Genomic DNA, 26,679 nt, shown 5'->3' on the forward strand with positions numbered 1-26,679 from the left:
ACAAAATAAGATACAGCAGAAGTAACTGAGTTTTAAGAAGATACTGAGAAGTAACTGAGTAACGTAGTTTTAAGATGAATATTCAACAATTTGATGCAAAAGAATTGCTTTGTTATAAAAAAAATTTGACTGATATTTATTGTCTAGTCCTTATTTTGAAATAAATATTTTCTTGTGATATTTTACTTAAATATAATATTGAAGGTAAATAAAATAATTTGTTTAATTTGTATTTTGGGAACAATTCTTTAGTTTAAAATCGAAACAATTACTAAGCATTCATCATCATCATCATTAGCCGTTTTAAGTTTACTGCTGAACATAGACCTCCCAGTTCCATTTCAGAGTTTTAATTATTTTAACTGCGTCCATAACACCAGTTTTTTTCCTATTTGCCAGTACAAGGTTGGTCATGTATTGTATTTTGGAACAGTTAATTTTAAGGCCAACTCGAGTACATGAGCTCTGAAAGATGACTATGCCCGCTACAAAGCGATGAATAGTTTAGGCGAGATAGAGTCTCCTTACCTAATACCCTTCTCCAAGGGAAATGTATTTGTGTCGTCATAGTACATTTTCATTGCAGCTGTTGTGCTTTTATATATATTCCGAAGTAGAGTTGTGTACCTATGATCAGTAATGTAGTCCGTAAGAGCTTTTGACATGGAGATAGTTGAACTGAGTGAAATGCTTTCTTAAAGTCTACAAATATTATTATCAATGGCCTGTTGTATTCTACAGCTTTCTCTATCAAGGATTTTATTACTTATAGGTGGTCATTCGTTCCAAATCCACTCCTAGATCCGGCTATCTCTAGTGTTTGGTGAAAATCTAGCTTAGACCCCAGTCTATTAGTGATTATGATAGGTTTATAGTTTTCAATTTCTATTACAACTCCTTTTTGTATGCAATAATATAATGCCACTATTCCATTTTTTTGGTGTAATTCCTTCAAAGGGGCAGGCATTATAAAGAGTTTTTAAAGCTGTTATGGTGGATTCGCCTCCTCATCATTATCATCAATTGGCCTGCTCAAGGATAAGTCTCCATTCTCTCCTATTGTTCGCCTTGGCTTTCCAATTTCGTACTCCCAACATTCTCAAGTCTTCCCTCATCTCATTCTTAAATCGTGCTCTGGGTCTGCCTCTCCTTCTCACTCTATCTATTCTTTGGTTATAAATATATTTTGGCGGCTCCATCTCATTCATTCCCTCTATGTGACCTAACCACCACAGCCGGTTTATTTTATTGGACCTTTTAATATCAGGTTTGTCATACAGGCCGTAAAGTTCGAAATTATAGCATCTACGCCATAATCCGTCCTCCTGTACTCCTCCATATATATGCCGGAGGATTTTACCTGTTGTAGACAGGTATTTGTTTTTGTAGATAGGTACAATTATACCTAGATCTTAAACGTTCTTCATCAAGAGTTCTGTATATCATTAGTTTCATTCTTGTTGTAACTAGGCTTGTTGTTAAAAAAATTTTTAATCCATAATAGACTTTATTTGCCAGATATATCCGTCTGTTAATTTTTGCAGTTACTGCATTATTCTGATTAATTTGTGAGCCTAGGTATATAAACTCACTTACTCCTTCGAAAGTATATGTTCCGATCGTTAGATCTTCAGGTTGTGCTGCTTGTATATAATTTGATACTTTCATATACTTCGTCTTACTAGTGTTAACCTCTAGTCCCATTCTGTTTGTTGCTGATTTAAGCGCCTTGAATGATTCCACCACGTCCGCCTTTCTTCTTGCAATAATGTCGATGTCATCGACGTACGCTAGTAATTGTACACTGCGATTAATAATAGTTCCTCTGGTTGTTATTCCAGATTCTCTTATCGCTTTCTCTAGTGCAATATTAAACAGAAGGCATGATAGGCTGTCTCCTTGTCTAAGTTCTATCTGAGACTGAAACTTTCTGGAAACTCCGTTCTGCACTTTAACTTTACACTCGACTCTTGAGAGGGTCACTTACACCAATTTTACTAAGTGTACTGGTATGCTGAATTCTATCATGGCCTTGTACAGTGCGTTTCTTTCAACTATCATAGGCACATCTAAAATCAACAAACAGGTGATGAGTATTAATGCCATACTCATATGTTTTTTCCAGAGCTTGCCTTAGAAGAAATATTTGATCGGTCGTTGATCTTTCTTTGCGAAACCCACACTAATATTTGCCTATTATGTCTTCACAATATCCCGATAGTCGGTCGTAAAGAATATATGCCAATATTTTGTATGCTAAGTTTAGGAGGGTTATTCCTCTGTAGTTGTCACATATTGTTTGATCTCATTTTTTGTAGATAGGTACAATTATACCTAGATTCCAGTCTTCTGGCAACTTTATTTGCTTCCATATCAGCTCTACCACTCTATATATACAGTATGTCAGATTTTTTTTGCCATGCTTTAAAAGTTCTGAAGGAATGAATGCATTTGCCCCAGGAGCTTTGTTTTCTTTCAATTTTTGTATAGCTTGGATGACTTCTACCTCTGTTGGGATGTTATCTTTCTCTCTTTCGTCGACAATGTCCTCGAGTTGGATTTCTGATTCGTAGAGCCCTGTCTCATCTCTTATATTTAGCCTTTCCTCGAAGTTTTCTGTCCACCTTTCTAGTATCTGGTCCTGATCACCAATGATCTCCCCTGTTCTATGTCTAACGATTGATAATCTTGGTATGAATTCTTTCCTGTTCTGGTTAATCCTCTTGTAGAACTTTCGCGTTTCTGCTTGTGCCTTATAGTTCTCTAGTTCTTTTAGTTGGCTCTCTATATGCTCTTTCTTCTTTTTTTTAGGATTCGTTTTTCTTCTCGTCTCAGCTCCCTATACTCTTCCTCTGTTTGTTTCGTTCTTCGCCCTTGGAGTCTTTTATATGCCTGATTTTTTCTTTGCGTTGCTTGTGCGCATCCCTCATCGTACCAGTCTGACCTTACTTTTTTACGTTTTTCACTTCCTCCAATATGGCTCTACACTGCCTCCAATAGTTGTTAATATCTTCAACTATAATATCCGTGCAGCTTTCCAGCTTGCTTTCGAGACTTTCCTCGAATCTCTTAGCTATCTCAGGGTTCTTCAACGCTTCTACTTTAAACCTTTCCTCTTTAACTCCTTTTTCTTTCTTTGCATTGGAGATTCTAGCTCTTTGTTTAGATTATAGTAGGTAATGGTCCGTGTCCGTGTCTATGTTCGCCCCGCGTCTTGCATGTACGTCTCCTAGTTTTATCATTTCACTGGCAATGCTATCTTCTCCAGGTGTTTTGTTGTCCTTAATACCTTTTAACGCTGATAGACGACCAAGAGGTAGACGACCAAGAGAAAATATCCCAAATATATATATATTGATTGAATATTTTTTTCTTATACTAGTAACATTTTTATTATTGGTTTATTGGAGAACGTACCAAATTGATCGTGAAGATTCTTATTTTTTAAAGTCCAACTAATTTTAGATCCTTTTTGACAAAATTATAGTTTATTAAGATCTTTGTCATCTAAAAAAAGCAAGGGACATAGCAGAATGGTGCAGGAAGTTTGAGAAGTTCGAGACCCTTTAAAGGCTGTAACAAGCTGATGATGATGATTAAATCTTTTTCTGGCATATCTCAAAAGAGTTTCTTTTTTATTTAAATTTCTAGATTGTTTTTAAAATAAGTAAAATAATATCACAAAAAGTGTTGTAACAAAATCTAATTTTGATTTCATTTTAGTCATATAGTGGTATTTCCCAAAAGAACGAAAGATAACTACATGGTTGGACTGGGCGTTTTAAAAGATACAACTTATTATAATTTTTGTATAGAGCCGCAGATAAAATCTCTTTTCGCAGCACTCGAGGGTCATCTATACACTAACCCACCAAGTGGATTAATTTTTATTATAGATGTCAAAGGAGTAAGTATTCCATTTTAATTTAAAATTTATTTTATCACCGTTGGTTCCACAGTCGAGTTTGAGTTGGCTATTCAATTAATCTCAATTCATTCCTGTTTCTAGCTTTTTTTCTTTAAGAAACTCCTATGCTTGTCCATATATCATATTTTTGGCCACCATTTGGAGCGCTTTTCTACAATTCTTGCTGGTTCACAGGGTTACATGCGCTCTACTTAACTTATCTATCTCAGTCCTCTAAACCTAATCAACTTTACCACATTAGGCTCTCCGTGAACTTAATACAATTCTAAATTGCATCGTCTCCGCCAAATATCACTTTCGCATACACTACCATATATTTGTAGAAGGATCTTTCTTTAAGTATTACCAGCTGCGATTTATCCAATTTTGTTAAGTTTCTGAACCATATGTGGAAATTGGTCTGATCAGGGTGGTATAGACCTGGCATTAAATTTTTCTGGTAAATATGTCTGATTTCAGAAGTCCATTGTAAGCTGGATAGATTTTTCGCTTCATTTCCGTCTTTGTGTTGTTTTCTCTCTATTAGAAGTCCCAGATATTAAATTATGAGACGCTTGAAATTTGGATGGCTTCTCACCTGAGTTTCGCCTTGGTGGCGGATCTTTCTATACAGGAGAATGACTCCAGAATTTGTCGGTGTGTATGATCTATGGTATTTACACCATCTGCATATGCCATGATTCATACCATGTTGTTTATTATTGTCTCCCTTAAGTTAATGTTTGTATTTCTCACAAGGTATTCTAGGGCTACAATGAATATAATTTTTGACTAGTTCAACTAATATTACTACAATCTTCAGAGACGAAAATTCCACTTAACCTCTAAAAATCATACGAACAAGCTAAATTTTGCCGAAAATATTAATTTTGGGATCCCAAAAAAGATGCAAAAAAGTTTACCACTTTTAGCCCCGGGTTTCCCCTAAAAAAATCGATTTACCAAGAATCCAAGAATTACCAAAAATGTAGCTGAGATAATTTTAAACAAAAATGTTAATTCTCACTTTTTGTATAGAATGAACCATTCTCTCAAAAACAACGCTTGAAATGACCGTCGATTTTGATTGTCATTTATGAGCGCAAAATTAATGTTTAATAAAATGTGCATCAACTCAACGGTAAAAATTCAATATCTTTTGATCCAAGTGTCCTATCGACAAAAATCAAAATGGGTTTTAAAGGTAAAGAGTTTGGCTTTCATATGCAATTTTTGTATTTTTCCGAAAGTAAAATTAGATTTTATAAAGATGGTAAATAAATAAACGTGGCGCGGTTTTAGACATTTTTTATGATTTTCATTAGATCAATACAATATATTTCTTTTATTGACTGGCCACTATAAAGTTTCGATTACTAGAGCCTAGCCATTAAAACCTTTAGCATAGAATTTTAGTTTTGAGTTTTGAAATATACTTAAAAAGTGCTGGATTTAAACTTTCACATAACAAACAATCTAAAACGTTTAAAACTTTTCTTTTTCAATAAAACTAGTACGTTTTTCAAAAGAACCAAACCTTTGCTATAAACTGCATCCAAAACTATCTTCTTGAAGGCATTTCCCGTGACGTGGGATCGTTTGAAATGTAAAACATTTAATTCTGCGTTTTTTTATTCATATTTCAAATGCCTCATATTTGTTGCCACAACTCAAAATTAAAATTCTATGTAATAGATTTTAAAGACTAATATCTAAAAATGGAAATTTTACTACGACTGGTCAATGAAAGTGATCAATTTTATTGATCTCACGAGAATCTTAAAAATGGCAAAAATCGCGCCACGTTTATTTATTTAACACCTTTATAACAACTGAGTTTATTCGCGACAAAATACAAAAACTGCATACGAAATCTGCACTCTTTACCTTTAAAACGCATCTTGATTTTTGTCGATACGACTTGGATCAAAAGATATCGAATTTTTACCGTCGAGCTGATACAAATTTTATAGAACATTGATTTTGCGCACGTAACTGACATTCAAAATCGACGGTCGCTTCAAGCGTTGTTTCTGAGAAAAGGGTTTATTCTACACTATAAATGTGAATTAACAATTTTGTTAAAAATTATCTTAGCTACATTTTTTATTTAAAACATTTTTTTTCTACGACGTACACACTCTTGGTAAATCGATTTTTTCTGTTTTTACCCCACTACGAGGGGAGTTTTAGCGAGAAGCCCGGTGGTAAAAGTGGTAAACTTTTTTGCATTTTTTTTGAGGTTTTAAAATTAATATTCTCGGCAAAATTCAGCTTGTTCGTATGACTTTTAGAGGTCAACTCTCTGATGACTGGGCTATAAAGATAAAGGAATAAAACAGGAGAAAACATTAATGCCCGATATTGCTACCGTTGAGCCATTCCATTGCCTCACGAGTTAGTTCATGGATTTCGTTTAAAATACCTTCGAATCGTGTGGCTGGATATTCTTGGGTGATGTGGTGGACTATGTGTTCAGCAGCATTGCATTTGTCACATAGTGGGCTGTCTGCAATGTCTCATTGGTTAAGTAAGTTATTACATTACTGCATACTCCATGGCCTACTCTGATTCGGTTCAGATTACACCATTCTCGGCGCGGAAGAGAGAAACCGTTGGTTTTGACTGTGGGATTTATGTGTTTAGAAGTGAACAACGCACTATTAGATGTGCGTTGTTCATTTCTTCGTTGCATTTACCTATCCAACGCTCATTGATTGTGAAATTGTTTGGAAGATTGTTAGCTATTCTTGTTGGTGGGTTTCAAAATTTCAGCCGCAGTTGGCCATGGTTTAGCTGATGGAGGTCGGTATTTATTGGCAGTAATGGATACTGAACAAATTCCCCTTCGTTGGCTCAGTGAAGATGTTCGTTCAGTTGTAATGGAAACACCAAATAATAGTAGCAGAGTTTATTGATGAGACGTATACTATGGGTGTTGACCCGGGATTACTTTGAGTAGAGACTGATGAAGTTGATCGTTGAAGACTATCAAGTTTGTTGAGTGAATATTGATTGAATGCTTCTCTAGGCAAGAGATATAAGTGAGCACGCTATCTGCGCCTTTGTCAACAGTAAGCACCTTTCTCTATCTTCCGCGGTCAATTCGAAGTAGTGCAGTGTGTTATAATCTACGACCAGTAGATTCCTTGGGGCGACAAATGTGCGCAACACCGACCCCTCAACGTTAAGTGGTATGGCCGTGACTTTGAGCATGCTGTACTTATTTTTCCCTGTCACTATGAAGTAGCCGATGACTGTTATATATCTGTCGTCATGACTGACTTCTGTTTCTATAATGGGTTGTCGTCGTATTTCGACCCCTTGAGGCAGTATCTGCCCTGCTTTCCCTATTAATTTGGTTATTTCACCCGGTTTCACTATATCAATGAAGTGTCCGTGGTTATAGTGAAGGTTTAATATTCCCTCGTAAAATTGAGTATATTCGTTTATGAAGTCCATAACTTGTAATGCTATCGTTTGTATTCGTAACGTGCTATATTCGGTTTCTAGTTTTTGTGCTTTGTCTTTTACTTCGTTAAGTCCTTTAGATATTTCTTGTAGACCTGTGATTAGTGCTTTGTTAAACTTGTTCATTTGCTTGTTTATCCTGTTCTCTGTGTGATTGATTGATGTTATTGTTTCTAACATTATCTTCGCCTGGTGCTGTGATCCCTTTATTAGCTCCTTTTGGTTATTATCTAATGCTTCAATGTTACTGTAGGCTTCGTCATTGACTCCAAATACTGAGGTTAATATTGTTCCTAATATTCCTCTTCTTTCCCTTCCTTTTATTTCTACTGTCAACCCCTCGCTTACTGACTCCGCCTTTCTTTGTCCTTCCTCTAACTTCTCTATTATATCCTTACAATTCACGATTTTTATCTCATGACACAGTTCTCGTACGCCTTGTACCATATTTCCTATTAGTTGGTGCTCTGTTCGAATTCTTCCTTTTTCGAGTAACACCTTTATTCGAAATGTTCCCCGGTCTATGACGACCTCTCCAAGGTCTTCTGTGAAAAATCCTGGTACCGGATTATATATTTTATACGGTTCTGCCTTTATGGGTTTTAACATCGTTAAAAACATTATAGCTACTAGTATTTTCTTCCATCTTAGTGCTGCTGCCTTCTTCGGCTTTTCCTGTTTCTCTTCTTCCAGTCGTATTAGCTTATGTATGGGTCTTTTAGTCAGTTTCCCATTTGCCTTTCTCACTGTTACTACTCTGGTTAATCCCTCCGCTCCAGGGTGTGTTTCTGTTACCCTCGCTAATGGCCATCTGCCTGGAGGTGTATCGTCTTCTTTAATTATAACTATTTCTTCTTCTTTTATGTTAGGGTGCGCCTTATGCCATCTATTTCTCTGTTGTAATTGGTGTAGGTATTCCTGTTTCCAAATTTTCCAGAAGTCTCTTTTTATTTTCTCCAATAATCTCCACCTCGTCGGCATCTTCAAATAAGTCGTAAGCTCTTCTTCCCGATTTGGTGATATAATTTCTCTTCCTATAAGGAAGTGAGCTGGTGTCAGGGCTAGTTTCCCTTCAGGGTCTTCTGATGACCCACATAACGGTCTCGAGTTCATACATGCTTCTATTTGTGTCAGCACCGTACTCAATTCTTCATATGTTAGAACTGTTTCCCCGATGATTCTTTTCAAGTGATATTTAATTATTCGTACTGCGCTCTTCCATAATCCTCCGAAATGTGGTGCATATGCAGGTATGACACGCCACTGGGTACCTAGTGCCAGTTATCCTTGTTTTATCTCGTCATCTATTTTTTGATTTTCTTTTTTCAACAAATTTGCTGTTCCTACGAATGTGGTTCCGTTATCGCTGTATACGTTGTTGCACCGTCCTCTGCGTGCCGTAAATCTCTTGAACGCCGCGATGAATGCATCCGTAGATATATCGCTTACTACCTCAAGGTGTACTGCCTTCGTTGACAGACACACAAATACTGAGATGTAGCTTATAGCTCCTCTGTCCTCTGCCTCTCGTGGTACTTATTTTTATTGGCCCGGCATAATCTATCCCTGTGTTAGTAAAGGGATGACTCGGGTTCACTCTGTCTTTCGGTAGATCTCCCATTAATTGTTGTGCTGCTTGGCTTTTATACCTCCTGCACCTTAAACATTTTGCTAGATGATCTTTCACGGTTCTTCTGCCGTTGATTATCCAGTATTTCCTTTTTATGTACTGTAGTGTTTGTTGTAATCCGCTATGTAGATTTCTTGCGTGACTATCTGCTATAAGTAACTTTGTTAATGCACTATCCTTTGGCAAAATTATCGGATGTTTTTCTCCGTACTTTAGATTCGTGTGTCTCAGTCTTCCGGTGACTCTTAGAATTCCTTGTCTATCCAGGAATGGTACCAATGACGCTAATTTATTTTTCTTGTCTAATTGCTGTGTCTTCTCCAGCTTATTTATTTCTTGTTTGAAGTAGGCGTGCTGTGTGTGCTTTATCACCTTTAATAGCGTTTCTCCTAATTATTGGACTGTAAGCTGACTTTGTCCATTGTCCTTCTTTTTTCTGCATTTGTCTGCAAATCTCCTACAGTATGAAAGTACTCTTCTCATTCTTTCTAAATTTGAGAATCTCTCGCATATGTCCTCCTTTATCGTTGTCGTGTGCACCGTTATTTTCGTTTTGACTTCCTCCTCATTTGTCTCTGGTATTTCTTCTGATTCCTGCGTTAAAGTTTTGTTACTAGTCCGCCAAGTTGGTCCCTTCCACCATAGCTCTGCTTCTAATAATTCTGATGCGGTACTTCCACGTGAGAAGATGTCCGCTGGATTTTCCTTTGTATCTACCTTATGCCAATTTTTCGGTCCTATAACGCCTCTTATTTCCTCTACTCTGTTGGCGACGAACATTTTCCACCTTTTTGATGATCCCCTTATCCAAGCCAGGGTTATCGTTGAGTCCGACCATGCATATACCTCAATGTTTTCCCTGTTCAATGCTTGTAGGGTTTTCTTCATTAAATTTGCTAGTAGTACCGCGGCACACAGCTCGAGCCTCGGTAACGTCGTTTTCCCTTTCAATGGTGCGACTTTCGATTTTGCTATCATTAGATTCGTTTTGATTTCTGGGCCTAATACCCTTGAGTAGATTACCGCTCCATATCCTTTCATAGACGCATCTGCAAATCCATGTAGTTCTACTCTGTTTATCTTGCTTAAGTTGTTCCACCTGGGCAATGTTATTTTCTCCAGATTTACTAATTGCGCCTAGTATGTCTTCCACCTGCTTTGTTGGTTGCTAGTTAATTCTTTATCCCAACTGGTCTTTCGCTCCCATAATTCCTGTATGAACATTTTCGCCTGAATTACTACAGGTGCTATTCATCCCAGTGGGTCGTATAGTTTTGCTACTTCTGACAGTACGTGTCTTTTCGTTATTTTCTTTGCCGTCGTTATCCCTATTTTGAATGTGATTATATTCTCTTTAGGGGACCAGTGTATTCCTAACGTTTTCCGTACTTCTTCTTGTTTGAATGCCTTGGAGTCTACGTTCCTCATATCCTCCGGTACGTTCTCCATTATTTTTTCTTCGTTGCTCAACCATTTTCTAAGAATGAAACCTCCTTTTCTAAACAGTTGTATTAATTCCTTTTGGGCTGTTTCTGCTTCCTGCACTGTCTCAGCTCCTCCTAGTATATCGTCTACATACATGTTTTCTTTTACAATTTTCGATGCCAACGGGAACCTCGCTCCTTCGTCTTTTTGTAATTGTTGTATTGTTCTTAACGCTAAAAAGGGTGCTGCGGCCGCGCCGTATGTCACCGTCGTTAAGTTATACTCTTGTATGGGGTCCTTTGTGTCCTTTCTCCACAAAATTTTTTGATATTTTTGGTCTTCTTCTGCCATTCTGATTTGTCTAAAAATTTCTCACTGGATGATGAGGTAAGTAGTACCCATCTCCCTGGTTTTCTGCTATTACCATATGACCTTGGTTTTCATAATCTTCCATGAATTGTCTGTAATTCGCTTCTAACTGTTTGTCTTTTGCAAACTTCCGTTCTAGTTGCATCAATCTGGCGAATGCTTGCTGTTTAGATTCTCCTAACTTTGCGACGTCTTCCCTAAATGGAATTTTTACTTCGTATCTCCCTTCTTCATTCCTTTTTACAGTCTGTCGATACAATTCTTCACATTCTTGTTCTTCCACTGAGAAACTTGTGTCCTGATTTACTTCTTCTAATTCCCAGAAGTTCTTTATTTGTACGTCCATTTCTTGTCTTGATATGATACAGCATACTTCTGCTTTTATATTCTCCCTTTCTCGTGCTATTCCCGAAACTATCCATCCTAGTTTGGTGTTTTGACTCAGGAATCCATTACTTATTCTGTGTATCCCTTCTGTCAATATGTAACTGTATTCTTTTACTCCTAGTAGTAAGTCTATCTTCCCTACCTTGTAATATCTTGGATCTGTCAGTATTGCATTTTTCTCGTTATAGTCCGGTAGAATTATATCCTGTTCTGGTAAATTCCTTGTTATCTTCGGTAGTACTAGTGCTTCTATTTCCATCTCGAAGTCACTTTCGTAATGAGTTTCGATTAAAAGTTTCATACTCCAGTTGGCTGTTTTTTCTCCTGACGAGCCTATCCCGGATATGGTCGCCTGTATGGGCTTCCTTGTTGTTCCTAGCGTCGTCGCAGCTTATTCCATTATAAATGCGCATTGTGACCCTTGGTAGATTAGTGCTCTCATTATTTGTGAATCTCCTTTCGCATCTCTTATGCGTACCACAGCTGTCGCTAGTAATGCTTCACCTTCCTTATGGCTTGCACAGTTTACTGAATTCTGCCCTCTTTGTTGGTCCTTGCTATTCCTATGCCCATTGGTATCTTGTGCATTTTCTCGTCTTCCGTTATTTTGTTCTCTGGCGTTGTATGGTTTATTATTTCCTCCTCTGTACCTATCAGCTTGGTACCCGTTTCTTCTATTGTTCGAATCTCTTCCATTTCTTTCTTGTGTTTGTTCTCCTTTTGTTTCATTGGAGTTTCTTTTGTTGCTTGTGTTTCCTTTTTCATAATGCAACATATGGTGGTGGTCTCCGCCACAGTGTCTGCACCTATATTGTGAATAACATTGTTTTTCTTTTTTATGTGCTAGGCAGTTTGTACACAATCCTTTTTCTTTTAGCATCCTGTTCCGGTCTCTTACATTGAGTTCCTGAAATTCTCTGCAATTCGGTACTCCGTGATCTCCGTTGCATATCACGCAACGTGTTCTTGGTTTCCTAAGAGATCCTCCTTGCTTCTCTTGTCTTTTTTCTGACTCCAGCAGTTCCAGTGTCTGAAATCTTCGCTGTAAGAATGTTTGTGTCGATTTGTACGTCGGTATCTCTCTACTGTCTCCAATGAGGTTTTCGTACAGCCTCCTAGTTTCGTACAGTCCCATTTCGTTATGATAATTCGGGCTATCAATGAGCTCCACGCTTCCGTGTCTGTTCCTAACCCTCCTATGGCTTCCAGACTTTCGTGGAAGGTGTCATGTAGTGATTTCAATGCTCTAGCAGAAGATTTCTTTACTTCCTGCGCTAGTAGCATCCTGTCTATTAATTTAAACAACATCATCCTTGGGTTCTCATACCTATCTTTTAGCATGTTCCAGGCCACTTCGTAGTTGGCCTCGGATATGTTTAAGTGTTGTATCATTCTGTTGGCTTCCCCTCTTACTTGAGTTTTTAGGTACTGCATTTTTTCTGCGTTTGATAACGTCGTTTCCATGTATTACTTTAGTAAACAGATCGTGGAAAGTTCTCCACGTTTCATATCTGCCTTCATACACAGGGATTTTTACCTGCGATAATGTCACACCGTCCCTCCTCTGTGTGCTTTCTGGCCGTTGCATTTCTGGCCTTATTTTCTTTAAAACTTCCCTGACTTTCCTCTTTAGATGATTTATTCTCTCTACTTCTCCATTATCTGTAGCGTCTAGTTCCTCATTTACTGCTGCTTCAATCATTAGTGTATTCACCTTTTCCATGTATTCTCTTAACTCTGACTGCAATTGTTCATCCTCCTGCAAGTCTTGTTCATTTTCTGGCCGTAATAATTCCTCGATTCTTTGTTTTCTTATCTGTATCTCCTTTACTTTCGGTGCTTTTCCTCTTTTCAGCACCATTTCATATTCTTCCAACAGGGTTTTCCCCTCAATGTATGTCTTAAATACCTGATCATAGTATTTTGTTTCAAAATATTTTTCTTTCGTTATACCCCCTTCTAGCAGCTTTTCGTGGTTATTCAAAAATTTTGCCCAATATTCTTCTAATTTTTCCTGTCTATCCCGGATGTATTGTTGATTTCTCCGAGATTGGGAATCCTTTTTTGTATTTGAAACGAGTTTCGCTATTTCTGCTCCTATTTCCGCTTGCTTAACGTATACACTTTCCATGATTATTTTTATAAATTTTTACATTCAGCGGTAAATATATTAGACAATACGAAATGTACGTTATTTATTAAATATACCTGTACTATTACACTTTCTTTTCTATCGAAATTTGCAATTTAGCGAAATATGAGTTTGACCTTGCCTGCTGTGCTATTCTTTGTACTGAGGTAGGTCGAGATGTAATCAACAAACTGTCATAATGATATATATATTGTTACCAAAATAAATGAAATTATTTGCTACGTAATTATTTTAATTTTTCGAAATAAAGTATTTAATTGAAATTAAAAGCAAGCTATATGTATGAACGTTTCTTTTTTCAAATTGTCATACAAAATTACTGTTATTTTATAAATTTTGTAATAAATTAATAGTAAATTTTAGCTGTGAATGACGTTTATTTTTGTTTTATTAATTCTCTGTATTATTTAAATGGTATACATTCTATAGTACATTATTATACGATTGATAGAGTGGAGATTGTTGTTCTAAATTGTTAAATTGTAATAAAAAAAACTTGTTAAATTGTAAGATTGTAAAAGTTGGAAGATTTTGTAATTATTCAAAAACTTACGGTTTTTTGTGTTCTTAGACGTTGAGGATCCCTCGCTTCTGGTGGGTTCTGCAATCGGTCCTGTTCTTTGGCTGCTCTGCGGCTCTAGTATGGCTCTTGGCTTTGGTACTGCTCTCGGCTCTAATATGGCTCTCGGCTTTGGTACTGCTCTCGGCTCTAGTATGGCTCTCGGCTTTGGTACTGCTCTCGGCTCTAGTATGCCTCTCGACTTTGGTAATGCTCTCGGCTCTAGTATGGCTCTCGGCTTTGATACTGCTCTCGGCTCTAGTATGGCTCTCGGCTTTGGTACTGCTCTCGGCTCTAGTATGGCTCTTGGCTTTGGTACTGCTCTCGGCTCTAATATGGCTCTCGGCTTTGGTACTGCTCTCGGCTCTAGTATGGCTCTTGGCTTTGGTACTGCTCTCGTTCTCCCGGATCTAGTGGTCTCTCTCTGCTACTGAGGGTGTTGCTGGCGTGGACTGTATAGGCTCTCTCAAACTTCCTTGAAGTATTCTGTTTCTCGATAGGACCATGAACAAATTCCCCTTCGTTGGCTCAGTGAAGATGTTCGTTCAGTTGTAATGGAAACACCAAATAATAGTAGCAGAGTTTATTGATGAGACGTATACTATGGGTGTTGACCCGAGATTACTTTGAGTAGAGACTGATGAAGTTGATCGTTGAAGACTATCAAGTTTGTTGAGTGAATATTGATTGAATTCTTCTCTAGGCAAGAGATCTTAGTTTTATATAAGTTTTAATTGGGTCAATATATTCGCGGACCTCGCGTGATATGTGTATCTAATTTATGTAAATTGTTTAACTTTTGTCAGCACTTTTGACTGATGTCCAAATTATATTATTGATAATTGACCAAATGTGTATGTAACCTAATTAACTACGTGTGTGTATTTAATAACAAATAAATTCATTCGGTCTACTGGGTGATAAAATTATACTGTCCAATTTCGGATATGAATTCTGAAGATTTGATATTGGACTGATACTTTTGACATTTCTGGTACTGAGCTTTAAGGGCAGCTAACCGTCGTGTTTAGGGCGGTGCAATGTAGCTTAAAACCAGAAACCATTGAGTTGGCGTACTCTTGATGGTCCCCGTAATATATCTCATGGTTTGATTTAATTATACATCTACAACGTTAGTGTAGTGACTGTTTAGCCAGACTAGAACAAAATATTCGGCCGTTGAATAAACTAATGCAAGAGCGCTTGTCCTGATTGTATCTGCATTGACAGATACAACATCTAATTTCAACATTAAATTCGTAGTACATAAGAGTTGTCTTAAGAGCGTAGGCGCAAAATTTCGGGCCAATGCTTTTTAAATGCATTCATTTTTTTCGAATCCTGATAAAACTAACAAATATTTTTGAAAAATTTAAACACATAATGAAAGATTATACTATTACCGAGGGCCGAGAGTCCCTTAGAATAAACAAAAAATTTTTCGAATGAGATGTTTGAAATTTAAAATCACACTAAATTTTCTCTTTTTTTTTTCACCCCTGTAACTTATTAAAATAAACATTATAGAAGTTTTCAGGGACTTTTGGCCCTCAGTAATAATGTATTCTTTCATTATGTGTTTAAATTTTTCAAAAATATTCGTTAGTTTTTTCAGGATTCGAAAAAAAAATTTATAAAACATTGATTTTGCGCACGTAACTGACATTCAAAATCGACGGTCGCTTGAAGCGTTGTTTCTGAGAAAACGGTTCATTCTACACTATAAATGTGAATTAAAATTTTTGCTTAAAATTATCTCAGCTACATTTTTTATTTAAAACATTTTTTTCTGCGACGTACACATTCTTGGTAAATCGATTTTTTCTGTTTTTACCCCGCTACGATAAGGAGTTTTAGGGAGAAGCCCGGAGGTAAAAGTGGTAAACTTGTTTGCATTTTTTTTGAGGTTTTAAAATTAATATTCTCGGCAAAATTCAGCTTGTTCGTATGACTTTTAGAGGTCAACTCTCTTATGACTGGGCTATAAAGATAAAGGAATAAAACAGGAGAAAACATTAATGCCCGATATTGCTACCGTTGAGCCATTCCATTGCCTCAGGAGTTAGTTCATGGATTTCGTTTAAAATACCTTCGAATCGTGTGGCTGGATATTCTTGGGTGATGTGGTGGACTATTTGTTCAGCAGCATTGCATATGTCACATAGTGGGCTGTCTGCAATGTCCCATTGGTTAAGTCAGTTTCTGTATCTGCATAGGTTTTAACTCTTTGATATATCGTATTTGATAAGATCTTTGTGGTAGATTAAGCAGGGTGAAACCTCGATAGTTGTCGCATTATATTAGGTCTCCTTTTTTTATATGGGGACTACAATTCCGCATTTGTGTCTAATTCAATTATTAATTAAATTTTACTGTAATGTTGTCTGAGCTTGATGTTTTTTCCATTTTTGAGTTTGTTGCATACTTAATTTCTGAAACTGAGTGATGTTCTTTTCTGTACTCATTGATGTATTGAGACATCATTTTGTTATTGCCCTAATTAATCGTCCGTTAAACCTTTCTTCTTGTCACTTCAGGATTTTTTCACTTATTTCTAGTCATTTATTATTGTACTGTCTTTACTTCTACAAGAAGTAGGTTTAGGTAGGTGGTTTAGATATAAACTCTCTTTGCGTTTTGCTTAGTTTCTGGTGGAATTTTCTTGTGTCTGGTTTGTTGCTAAGATTTTCCAGTTCTTTTGCTTCTCTTATTATTTTATCTCTTTTCTCTCTTCCTTATAATTTCTTACCTCGTGTCGACAGCATTTTATAATCTTGTTTGATTATCTGGTTACTGCCTTTTGTTAGAATCTTAGGTATGCTTGATTTTTCCTTCTTGTTATTTCAGAACATTTCAATTTGTTTTCTTTTTATGTCTTTTTATTTTTTTATGACTTTTTCTCATGTGTTCCAGTACTGTTGTATGTTTTTTTTGGGGTATACATTATTCTGTCTTAGGCGTACATGTCTTAGTCTTGTTTTGAATTTTTTCTATACTGTGCCACTTTATATGGATTTCTAAACTTTTCCACATCGTATCTCTTTGTTTTACTACTTCTTTTCTCTTGAATATTAATATTAATAGTAAGTAATTTTTGATATTTTGTGACCTTGTTCTCGTGCGGTGACTTTTATGTCCCTTTGTGCACATTCTATATTGAAAAAATGTCCTTGCTACTACCATATTTAGAGATGCACCTGTTGGTGCATGTATATTTTTAATGCTTTAATTGAAAAATCTTTTCTATAATTCTTCTCTTGCATAATCTCCCTGAGTACAATTTGAAGTCAATTATAAGGCTCTTGATCTTTTTGTCTACTATGAAACTTATTCCGAATACATATTCACTTGGATGGCAGCTGTAGTAGAATTTATATTTATTATTTTCCAGTAAGTTCATCTTTTGCAGAGCTTTTATATTAACATTAGGAACCAGGAACACTTCTGTTAGGGTTACCATAAATTAGTCAAAGGGTTACAGATGTAAGATGCTGGAAACTCGCATTCACCCATCTTATCACGGGTACGAAGTGATAGTGACATAATATAAGTCGGCCAAGGCTTTACTTGGCATGTACTAACAGCACTAATCGCTACCCAATTAGCTTCTTCCTTTCTTATCTGGGCTAGTGATCGGCAACGGCAGACTTTAAAAATGTATTTATTTTAATTATTTGCTAGAGAATTTAGAACAAATTATAAAATGCGATTGAAGTTTTAGTATTCATTTTATTTCCAATAATTATTCAATCTGATATATCAGCTTTTTGAAAATAGTCTAGAAGTGTTAATGATCTTCTTAAGCAAACTTTGGAAAATAAACAGCCCATTCATATACAACTAATCAAACAAATAGATCAAATAGAAACTAAAAAATATCTGTGGAAACCATTAGATTTGTTAATATATTACTGGAAAAAGGACAATCTAGTAAGTTGTCTTTTTCAAACTTCACCAACTAAATTTAAACATTGTTTAAATTTAGTTGGTGAAGGCTAAAGATTGGAACAAAGGCTAACAGTGGTTTCCATGCCGCGCCGGTCTAAGACTGTGCGACGGGAAACTAAAATGAGTTGAACTCCGCGTATTTATATAGCGTAGGGCAGCTTCGACGGAGCTTACTGTTGCTATAAGAAGGTTGGATTTTAACTTAGTACAAGGGCCCTCAGTATGCCAGGGCCATATAAAACAGTATTGTATAACAGACGGATTCAACAGAAGAAAAAGAATATTTTAGTAATACATTTATTAAAGTGGTCATAAGAATTTGATAAAAAAATCCATAATAAAACAGTCACAATATCTGAAGAAGGATGTATATTTAATAAAAATATTTAAAGTAATTTAAAGTATTGTTCAATTTTATCCTCGATTTATGGATAAATGAATAGATACATATTTTCCTCTGTTTTTTTATTTTCTTTTTGAACGGAAACCATGAAGAAAAAGCGCGTGGTGCGACTTTTTCAATTGCACTATATATATATATATATATATATATATATATATATATATATATATATATATATATATATACATATATATATATATATATATTGTTATGATGTGTTTTTTGTTTGAATGATGAGCAATGAGTATTTTAATAATATAGGGTTTTTATCGCGGTTCTCAAAGAATTAGTTTGTAAGTACTTTTTTAAATTATCTTTATTATAACTATTATGCAACACACATATATATATCTAACCTAGCCAATGTAAATTTAAAATAAACTATCTTTAAATTGATGTTCTTATAAAACTAATTAAATTCTATAGACAATGTTAAATTTAAACAAACTATCTTCAAAATTGAAATTGTTATGACACTAACTAAATTATATTAACAAAATTTTGTACCTTTCTTTCACTGAATGCCTAAATGAACTGTTTTCCACTATATAGATTCTAATCACCACTGAATGTCTTCGTACTTCGGTTATCCTTGTTTTTGTGAAATTACTTTTTCCAATTATCAGCTTCTACCAATTTAAGATATAGTTTTCTTCACCAGCATTTATACACCACCAAGCAAACCAGCAAACACCATTTATATTTATTCTTCTTTTCAATATACCAATATCCAATTATTATAAGTGATTTATACTAATCTCCAATCATAATATAATTTTAATTCCTTCCAATGTCCATCCAATATTCTTCTAATATACTTTTATAATCTTCAATAATTATTTGTGTATAATTATAAATGTGCATTAAATTATATGCATAATTTTTAATCTTCATTTAACTCACTATATTAAACAATTTGACTATTTGTACCTGATTCACTGACTCCAACTAACTTTCATATTTCTTACTAAACTTTTCTGACTGACTTCTTGAAAATTCTGAACAATTTACTTCACTATTCACTAACTAAATGTGTCTACTAACTTTCATAATGAACTGGCCTGACTTCTGACTAAAAACCTCCATTTTGAATCCAAATCACGGGTATTTATATCTTTTTGGATATTCTAGAACCATCTGGTAAGATATCATGTTCCAATTTCGTTCTATTTCTTCGATATGGATGTTCTCGAAAAAATATCTGTTCCATCCACCCACATAATCATTATTCCAGAATGTTCGACCGTAAACAATGGTCACACTCTTCACTCTGGAGAATTCGTTAATGTTCCATTGATAATTTTGTTGACATTTAGGCTTTTCAGATCAGAATAAACATTCAAATTAGTAACTAACACTCTAATTTAATAAAATACACATTTCAAACAATATATTATTATAACCCCACTTTATATTCGTAAATATTCTTAATTTCTATCTGTCACTTCGAGAGTATTTTTGGTTGCCTATGCACATGGCTCACTTAAATATATTTACAACATTAAAATACAACTTTTTACAATTATTATATGATAATTTCTTAAAAATACCCTCACATAAATAATTTTTATTAAATTCTCTAGTATATAACTTATTTAAAACAACCAAATATCTAATATTATGTAGTATATAACTTATAAATTATTTTCTATAAACCCTAATCGTATCAATACCCCAAAATAATATTTAAAATAAATAATTTACTTATTATTTTTTTAAATATTAATTTTCTCATACCTTATTAAATTTAATAAGTTAATAATTCAATTTTTTTTTATTATTTAAAATGTGTTAAATACATCCCTGTTCGCTGTCTATGTCAAAGCAGAGAACAACGGAGCACAGTTCGGCTATTCTATGGTCAAACTGTCATGTCAAATGGGGCAATGGATGCGATATCAGAGAATAAAATATAACCTTAATTAAAAATATAATCGATATGGTGTTCTGTTTGTTTATAGACAAAATCTAGGAATTATTTCCATTCAAAATAACTTTCATCAATATAAATTGGTAAGTTTTTTTTCACTTTATTATATTAGAAAGACATTTTTATAGCAATTATAGTATCAATTTTGTGTCTAACCCCAAATTATGATTTTTAGGGTACAAATTAATTTCCATATATACAAAATTCAACAAGTATGATGTCAAATTGATTCAAAATAATGAAATCTACCATCTACCATTTAACAAATCAAGTCTATTGAATAAAATGGATATATCAGTAAGTTATTAGTGTTATTATATTTGTGTTAAAGGTATAGAAATCATTATTCAATCTCTTCATGATATTGAAAAATGTCGTTGATATGAAATATGCCTCTTAGTCTGTTCTCTGCATCTATTAACACATAACTATTTAGTCCATTCTGATTTTCAATTGTATATGGACCTTCAAACATTGGTTGTAATTTCTTACAACGGTTTTCTTTAACATTACTTTTTCTAAGTGAACGAATTAACACTAGGTCTCCTTTTTGAAATGTGATTGGTTTTTTTATATTTCGATTTTGTCTTCTGATATATTTTTCAGCTTTCCTCCTAATTCGGTTATTCACTTTCTGCATTACTTGTTCTAACATATCCTGATTATATTCACTAATCCACTTTCTGTTTCCTATATGGCCAAACATTAAATATTCTGGTACTTCCTCTGTATTCAAATTATGTGTATTATTTAAAAAATACTCTACTTGTGGTATATGTTGCTGCCAAGTTTCGTGTTGATTTTGGCACAGTATCCTTAAATATTTTATAACTTCTTTAATATATCTTTCTGCAGGATTTGCCTGAGGATGTCTGATACTTGTAAAATGAATGTTGATTCCCTTTTTCTCACAAAATGTCCGAAATTTTTGGTTGTTAAAATATGTAGCATTATCTATTATGCAATTTCTAAATGGTCCTATTTCTTCGAAAAATTGATTAATATATAATTTTAATGTTTTAACATTTGTTCTAGAGCAGGGATATAGTTTAATAAATTTTGTATATAAATCAACTATCACTAGTATATGCTTTTTTCCTGTTGGACTGAGAACTAAATTTGAAATAAAATCCATGGAAACTGTATTTAGTTTTTCATATACAACATTAGATTTATATGTGTTCTGGTTTTTGAAATTCTTTTCTTTGTTTAGTTGACATAATGGGCATTGGGTAGTAATTTCTTTTGCTATACTTATGTCATTCTTTGCAAAATAATTGTCCCTAAATAGCATCCATAGCTTTCTTGAACCAATATGCATATAATTGTTATGTAAATTTTTCAATATTTTCTTTGCTAAAGTTCTAGTTATTACATATACTTCTATGCCATTTATTATTTTATAATATACTCCATCTTTCCTAAGGACTTTTTGTTTTTCACTCAAATTGATCTGATCTCTTATAATTTCTTCTTTAGAATATAATCCAGTACTTTCTACTAATTGATTTAATCCAATTTTTATTGCTCGCTGCCCTTTTTGTGGTGTATTTTCTAACCTTGATAAAGCATCTGCCACTATATTGGATTTTCCAGAAATGTATTTGATTTCAAAGCAGTATTCACTAAGTATTAGACTCCACCGATGTATTCTACTGTTTCCATATTTGTTATTTAATATAGACGTTAAAGCTTGGTGATCTGTTTCTATTGTAAATTCATTACCCAACAAATAAAATCTTAATTTTGTGACACAGTGTATTATACTTGCTAGTTCTAATTCTGAAACTGAGTAACCCTTTTCATGTGGCTTTGTAATTCTTGAAATCAATTGTATTGGGTATTCGACCCCATCATGTATTTGTAATAATACCCCTGATAATCTCTCTATTGATGCATCTGTTCTTAATATGAATGGCTGTGTGTAGTCAGGATAGTATATTTTCAAATTTGACAGAAAAATGTTTTTAATTTCTTGGAATGCTAGTTGTCTTCTCTGATCCCATCTCCATTTTACACCTTTTCTCAGTAGTTCAAGTAATGGAATTTCTTTTATACTTAGATCTGGTATCATCCTTTTATAATAATTAATTATTCCAATAAATCCTCTTAAAGTTCTTAAATTGTGTGGTGTTTAATATTCCTGAATGACTTGTGTCCGTTCTGGATCCATTTCGATTCCCTTAGTGTTAAGTTTATAACCTAGATATATGACTTCTTTTTGAAAAAATGTACATTTTTCTTGATTTATTTTTAGTCCAACTTTGTCTAATCTATTTATTATAGTTTTTAGGTGTTTCTCATGATCTTCAGCCGTTTTAGAAAAAATTAATATATCATCAATGTAGTGAATTACAAAATGTTCATATTGATCCAAAATATCATGAAGACATCTACATAGAGCACTGCAAGATGATTGAAGTCCAAATGGTACTACTTTGAATTGATATACTACTCCATCTATCTGAAATCCTGTATACTGTCTACTTTTTCTTTCTAGAGGTATTAACCAGAAACTATGCTGTAAATCGATTTTAGTGAAAAATGACATTCCTGTAATTCTTCCTAATATTCCATCTATACTCATTGGTGCTTCAAATTGCTTTTCAGTAATCTTGTTAATATTCCTTGCATCCAAACATAACCTGATTTCACCTGATCTTTTTCGTACTACTACTATGGGGTTAATAAAACGTGTGTCTGCCTTCTCAATGATCCCATCTTCTAACATATTATTAATTGTTTTGTTTACTTCTTCTCTGTATTTATATGGTATTGGGTATGATTTTGTTTTAAAATCTTTTTCTTCTTTAACTTTTATACTATGGATATAATTTTGTGCAATTCTATTTTCTTTATTGACAAGTCCCTTGTGTTCCTGCAATATGGAAATGACTATTGATTTATATTCTTCAGGGCAATTTAAAACTTTCATCATATCTTCTTCTTTACAAATCACATTATTCTTCAATATGTACTCATTATTCCTTGCTTCCAATTTTACGCACTCCGCCTCGTAGGCATCCATCTGCTTAAAATTTCCATTCCTTAAATATTCACTACAATAATTATTCTTTACATTCTTTTGGGACATTTCCCTATCATCAAAATACATTTCTTCTTCATAAACATCATTATTTTCTTTTAATAATATCCTATCAACTCTTATTCCTTCTTCCACCTCATCTTTCTGCATAAATTTAATTTCCAAAGTTACCATTTTTTCTTCAAAATCTATCTTTACTTTCTTCTTTTCCAATTCATCATTTCCCATTAATATATCAACACATAAATCCTTGACAATAAATCCTTGCATATTCATTTCTTTATTAAGAATATTAATTTTAAAATTGGCTAGTTTATCAATTTCACCCAACTTCTTATTATTTGCACCAACATTCTTAATTTTTGGAATCTTTATTATATCTGATAATTTTAATGTATTAAAAATAAAATTCTCCGAGACTAAAGTACTTTCTGAACCAGTATCTATCATAATCTTAATCATTTTATTTTTGGCCAAAGCATTTATATAAATTAAATTAATAGATTCAATAATTTTCTCTTCATCTAAAGAAATAAATTCAGAAGGTTTTTCATAATAGCAATGGCCTAACTTGTAATTCAGAAAGTTTCCTGCACAAAATTTTGATTATTAGAATTGTCAGATTGTATCTGACCACTTGGATCTGATGTCCTATGTCTTTCCCTACTATGACTTCTACTCACATTTTCCTGCCTTGTACTACTTCGTTCCCTGTCTTCGCAGCTTCTATTCCTTCGAACACAATTTACCTGTCTGTTATAGTTAGGTCGCTCTGTATTTCTTCTATTATTAAAATCTTGTCTATTATTATTAGTACTGTTATTAAAATGTTGTCTATTATAATTAGTATTATTATTAAAATTTTGTCTATTATAACTAGTATTATTATTAAAGTTCTGTCTATTTGGATTACTGTTATTATTATTAAAATTTTGTAAACTATCACCATACCTAGTATTATTGTTATATGATTGTCTATATTGTTGATTATCATTTTTATTATATTGAAAGTTATTATTGTTTTTTCTGTTGTTATTATTATTTGTCATATTGCCTCTTTGTATTCTTTGAATAAAATTAATAAAACTATCTATTGTTTGAATATTTTGTACAGTTACGGTTTGCACAACATCAGCATCAAAATGTCTAGATACATTTAAGACTGTTTCATCCTCTCTAAGTGGTGGTTCTAAATATTTTGCAACTGTTATCAATTTCAATGCATAATCTACCATATTTGATTTTAAATTTTGATTATACTTTCCAAAATATAGAATTTCTCTAAACTTTGCTTGCTCTAATTCACCCCAATAATAATTTAAAAATTTATTTTCAAATGTTTGAAAGTTATCTAAATCATTTTCAATACTAGCAAACCAAGTTGCTGCATTGTCATTTAATGTCAATCTAATATAATCTTTAATATCATTAATATTATTCACAAATCTTAATTTATGTTTTAAACTATTTATGTATACTCTAGGATGCAAATTTTTTATATTACCAGAGAATTTAATCCCAGTCTCATTTGTTAAATTTAAGTAAGGTCTCCCTATGTCTCTCATTTGTGAAATATCATCTATTCTCTGTTCCACATTTCTTATTTGATTACTATTTATTTGGATATTTTGTTGTATATCGTCTAATTTTTCTTCTGTGTTTCTCCTGTCTTCGTTAATTTTTACTTCTAAGTTACATTTCTCCAACTCTATTTTCTGTTCTATATCTATTTTATTATCTTGAATAATCCTCTTTACTTCTGTCCTCTCATTGTCTATCCTTTTCTTGTAGTCCTTCCGTATACTTTTTATTTCATTTGCAACTTTTTTTTCTGCAGCTTCAAGTTTTTTATCCATTTGTTTTTCCATTTGTTTTACAATTTTATTATTATTATCTTCTATTTTCTTTTCTAATTTTCTATAATTCTCTTCTAATTTCTGTTCCATTTTTTTCATGTCTTCTTTGACTTCTTGTGAATTCTGTTCCATTTTGTGTTCTATTTTTTTCGTATTCTCTTCCATTGTCTTGTTCATCTGCATCATTAATGACATCAAAGCTGCCATATTGACATTTTCCTCTCTTTCTGGATTCATTTCTGCAGTATCTTGTGGAACTTGAACTAAACTCTCCTCTTGTATAGGTTGTGTTTCTACTTCCACATCTTCTTCATTCTTTTTGCTTCTTGTACCTTTCTTTCCTTGAGACATTTTGAGACTTTACTTGTTCAAATATAATTAAAAATAAATTCTATAATTTTTTCTTTCTACTGATAATTAATTTAATTATATGAGAGCACTTATCTTCCCAAACTAATTCTTTTAAATAGAGAGCCACCGCGTTGGGTGCCAAATTGTTATGATGTGTTTTTTGTTTGAATGATGAGCAATGAGTATTTTAATAATATAGGGTTTTTATCGCGGTTCTCAAAGAATTAGTTTGTAAGTACTTTTTTAAATTATCTTTATTATAACTATTATGAAACACACATATATATATATATCTAACCTAGCCAATGTAAATTTAAAATAAACTATCTTTAAATTGATGTTCTTATAAAACTAATTAAATTCTATAGACAATGTTAAATTTAAACAAACTATCTTCAAAATTGAAATTGTTATGACACTAACTAAATTATATTAACAAAATTTTGTACCTTTCTTTCACTGAATGCCTAAATGAACTGTTTTCCACTATATAGATTCTAATCACCACTGAATGTCTTCGTACTTCGGTTATCCTTGTTTTTGTGAAATTACTTTTTCCAATTATCAGCTTCTACCAATTTAAGATATAGTTTTCTTCACCAGCATTTATACACCACCAAGCAAACCAGCAAACACCATTTATATTTATTCTTCTTTTCAATATACCAATATCCAATTATTATAAGTTGATTTATACTAATCTCCAATCATAATATAATTTTAATTCCTTCCAATGTCCATCCAATATTCTTCTAATATACTTTTATAATCTTCAATAATTATTTGTGTATAATTATAAATGTGCATTAAATTATATGCATAATTTTTAATCTTCATTTAACTCACTATATTAAACAATTTGACTATTTGTACCTGATTCACTGACTCCAACTAACTTTCATATTTCTTACTAAACTTTTCTGACTGACTTCTTGAAAATTCTGAACAATTTACTTCACTATTCACTAACTAAATGTGTCTACTAACTTTCATAATGAACTGGCCTGACTTCTGACTAAAAACCTCCATTTTGAATCCAAATCACGGGTATTTATATCTTTTTGGATATTCTAGAACCATCTGGTAAGATATCATGTTCCAATTTCGTTCTATTTCTTCGATATGGATGTTCTCGAAAAAATATCTGTTCCATCCACCCACATAATCATTATTCCAGAATGTTCGACCGTAAACAATGGTCACACTCTTCACTCTGGAGAATTCGTTAATGTTCCATTGATAATT

General features: G+C 33.4%; 1 protein-coding gene across 2 annotated transcripts in view; it reads left to right on the forward strand.

Moving 5' to 3' along the window:
* The window catches only part of LOC140436983 (alpha-tocopherol transfer protein-like), a 52,504-nt gene that overhangs the window by 15,026 nt on the left and 10,799 nt on the right, over nucleotides 1-26,679 (forward strand). For both annotated transcript variants that reach the window (XM_072526190.1, XM_072526189.1), the window contains exon 3: nucleotides 3,724-3,907. In XM_072526190.1, the coding sequence (XP_072382291.1) occupies nucleotides 3,724-3,907 (184 nt within the window). The remainder of the gene's footprint in view (nucleotides 1-3,723; nucleotides 3,908-26,679) is intronic.

The sequence above is a fragment of the Diabrotica undecimpunctata genome, chromosome 3 (assembly GCF_040954645.1).
Source record: "Diabrotica undecimpunctata isolate CICGRU chromosome 3, icDiaUnde3, whole genome shotgun sequence".
NCBI lineage: Eukaryota > Metazoa > Arthropoda > Insecta > Coleoptera > Chrysomelidae > Diabrotica > Diabrotica undecimpunctata.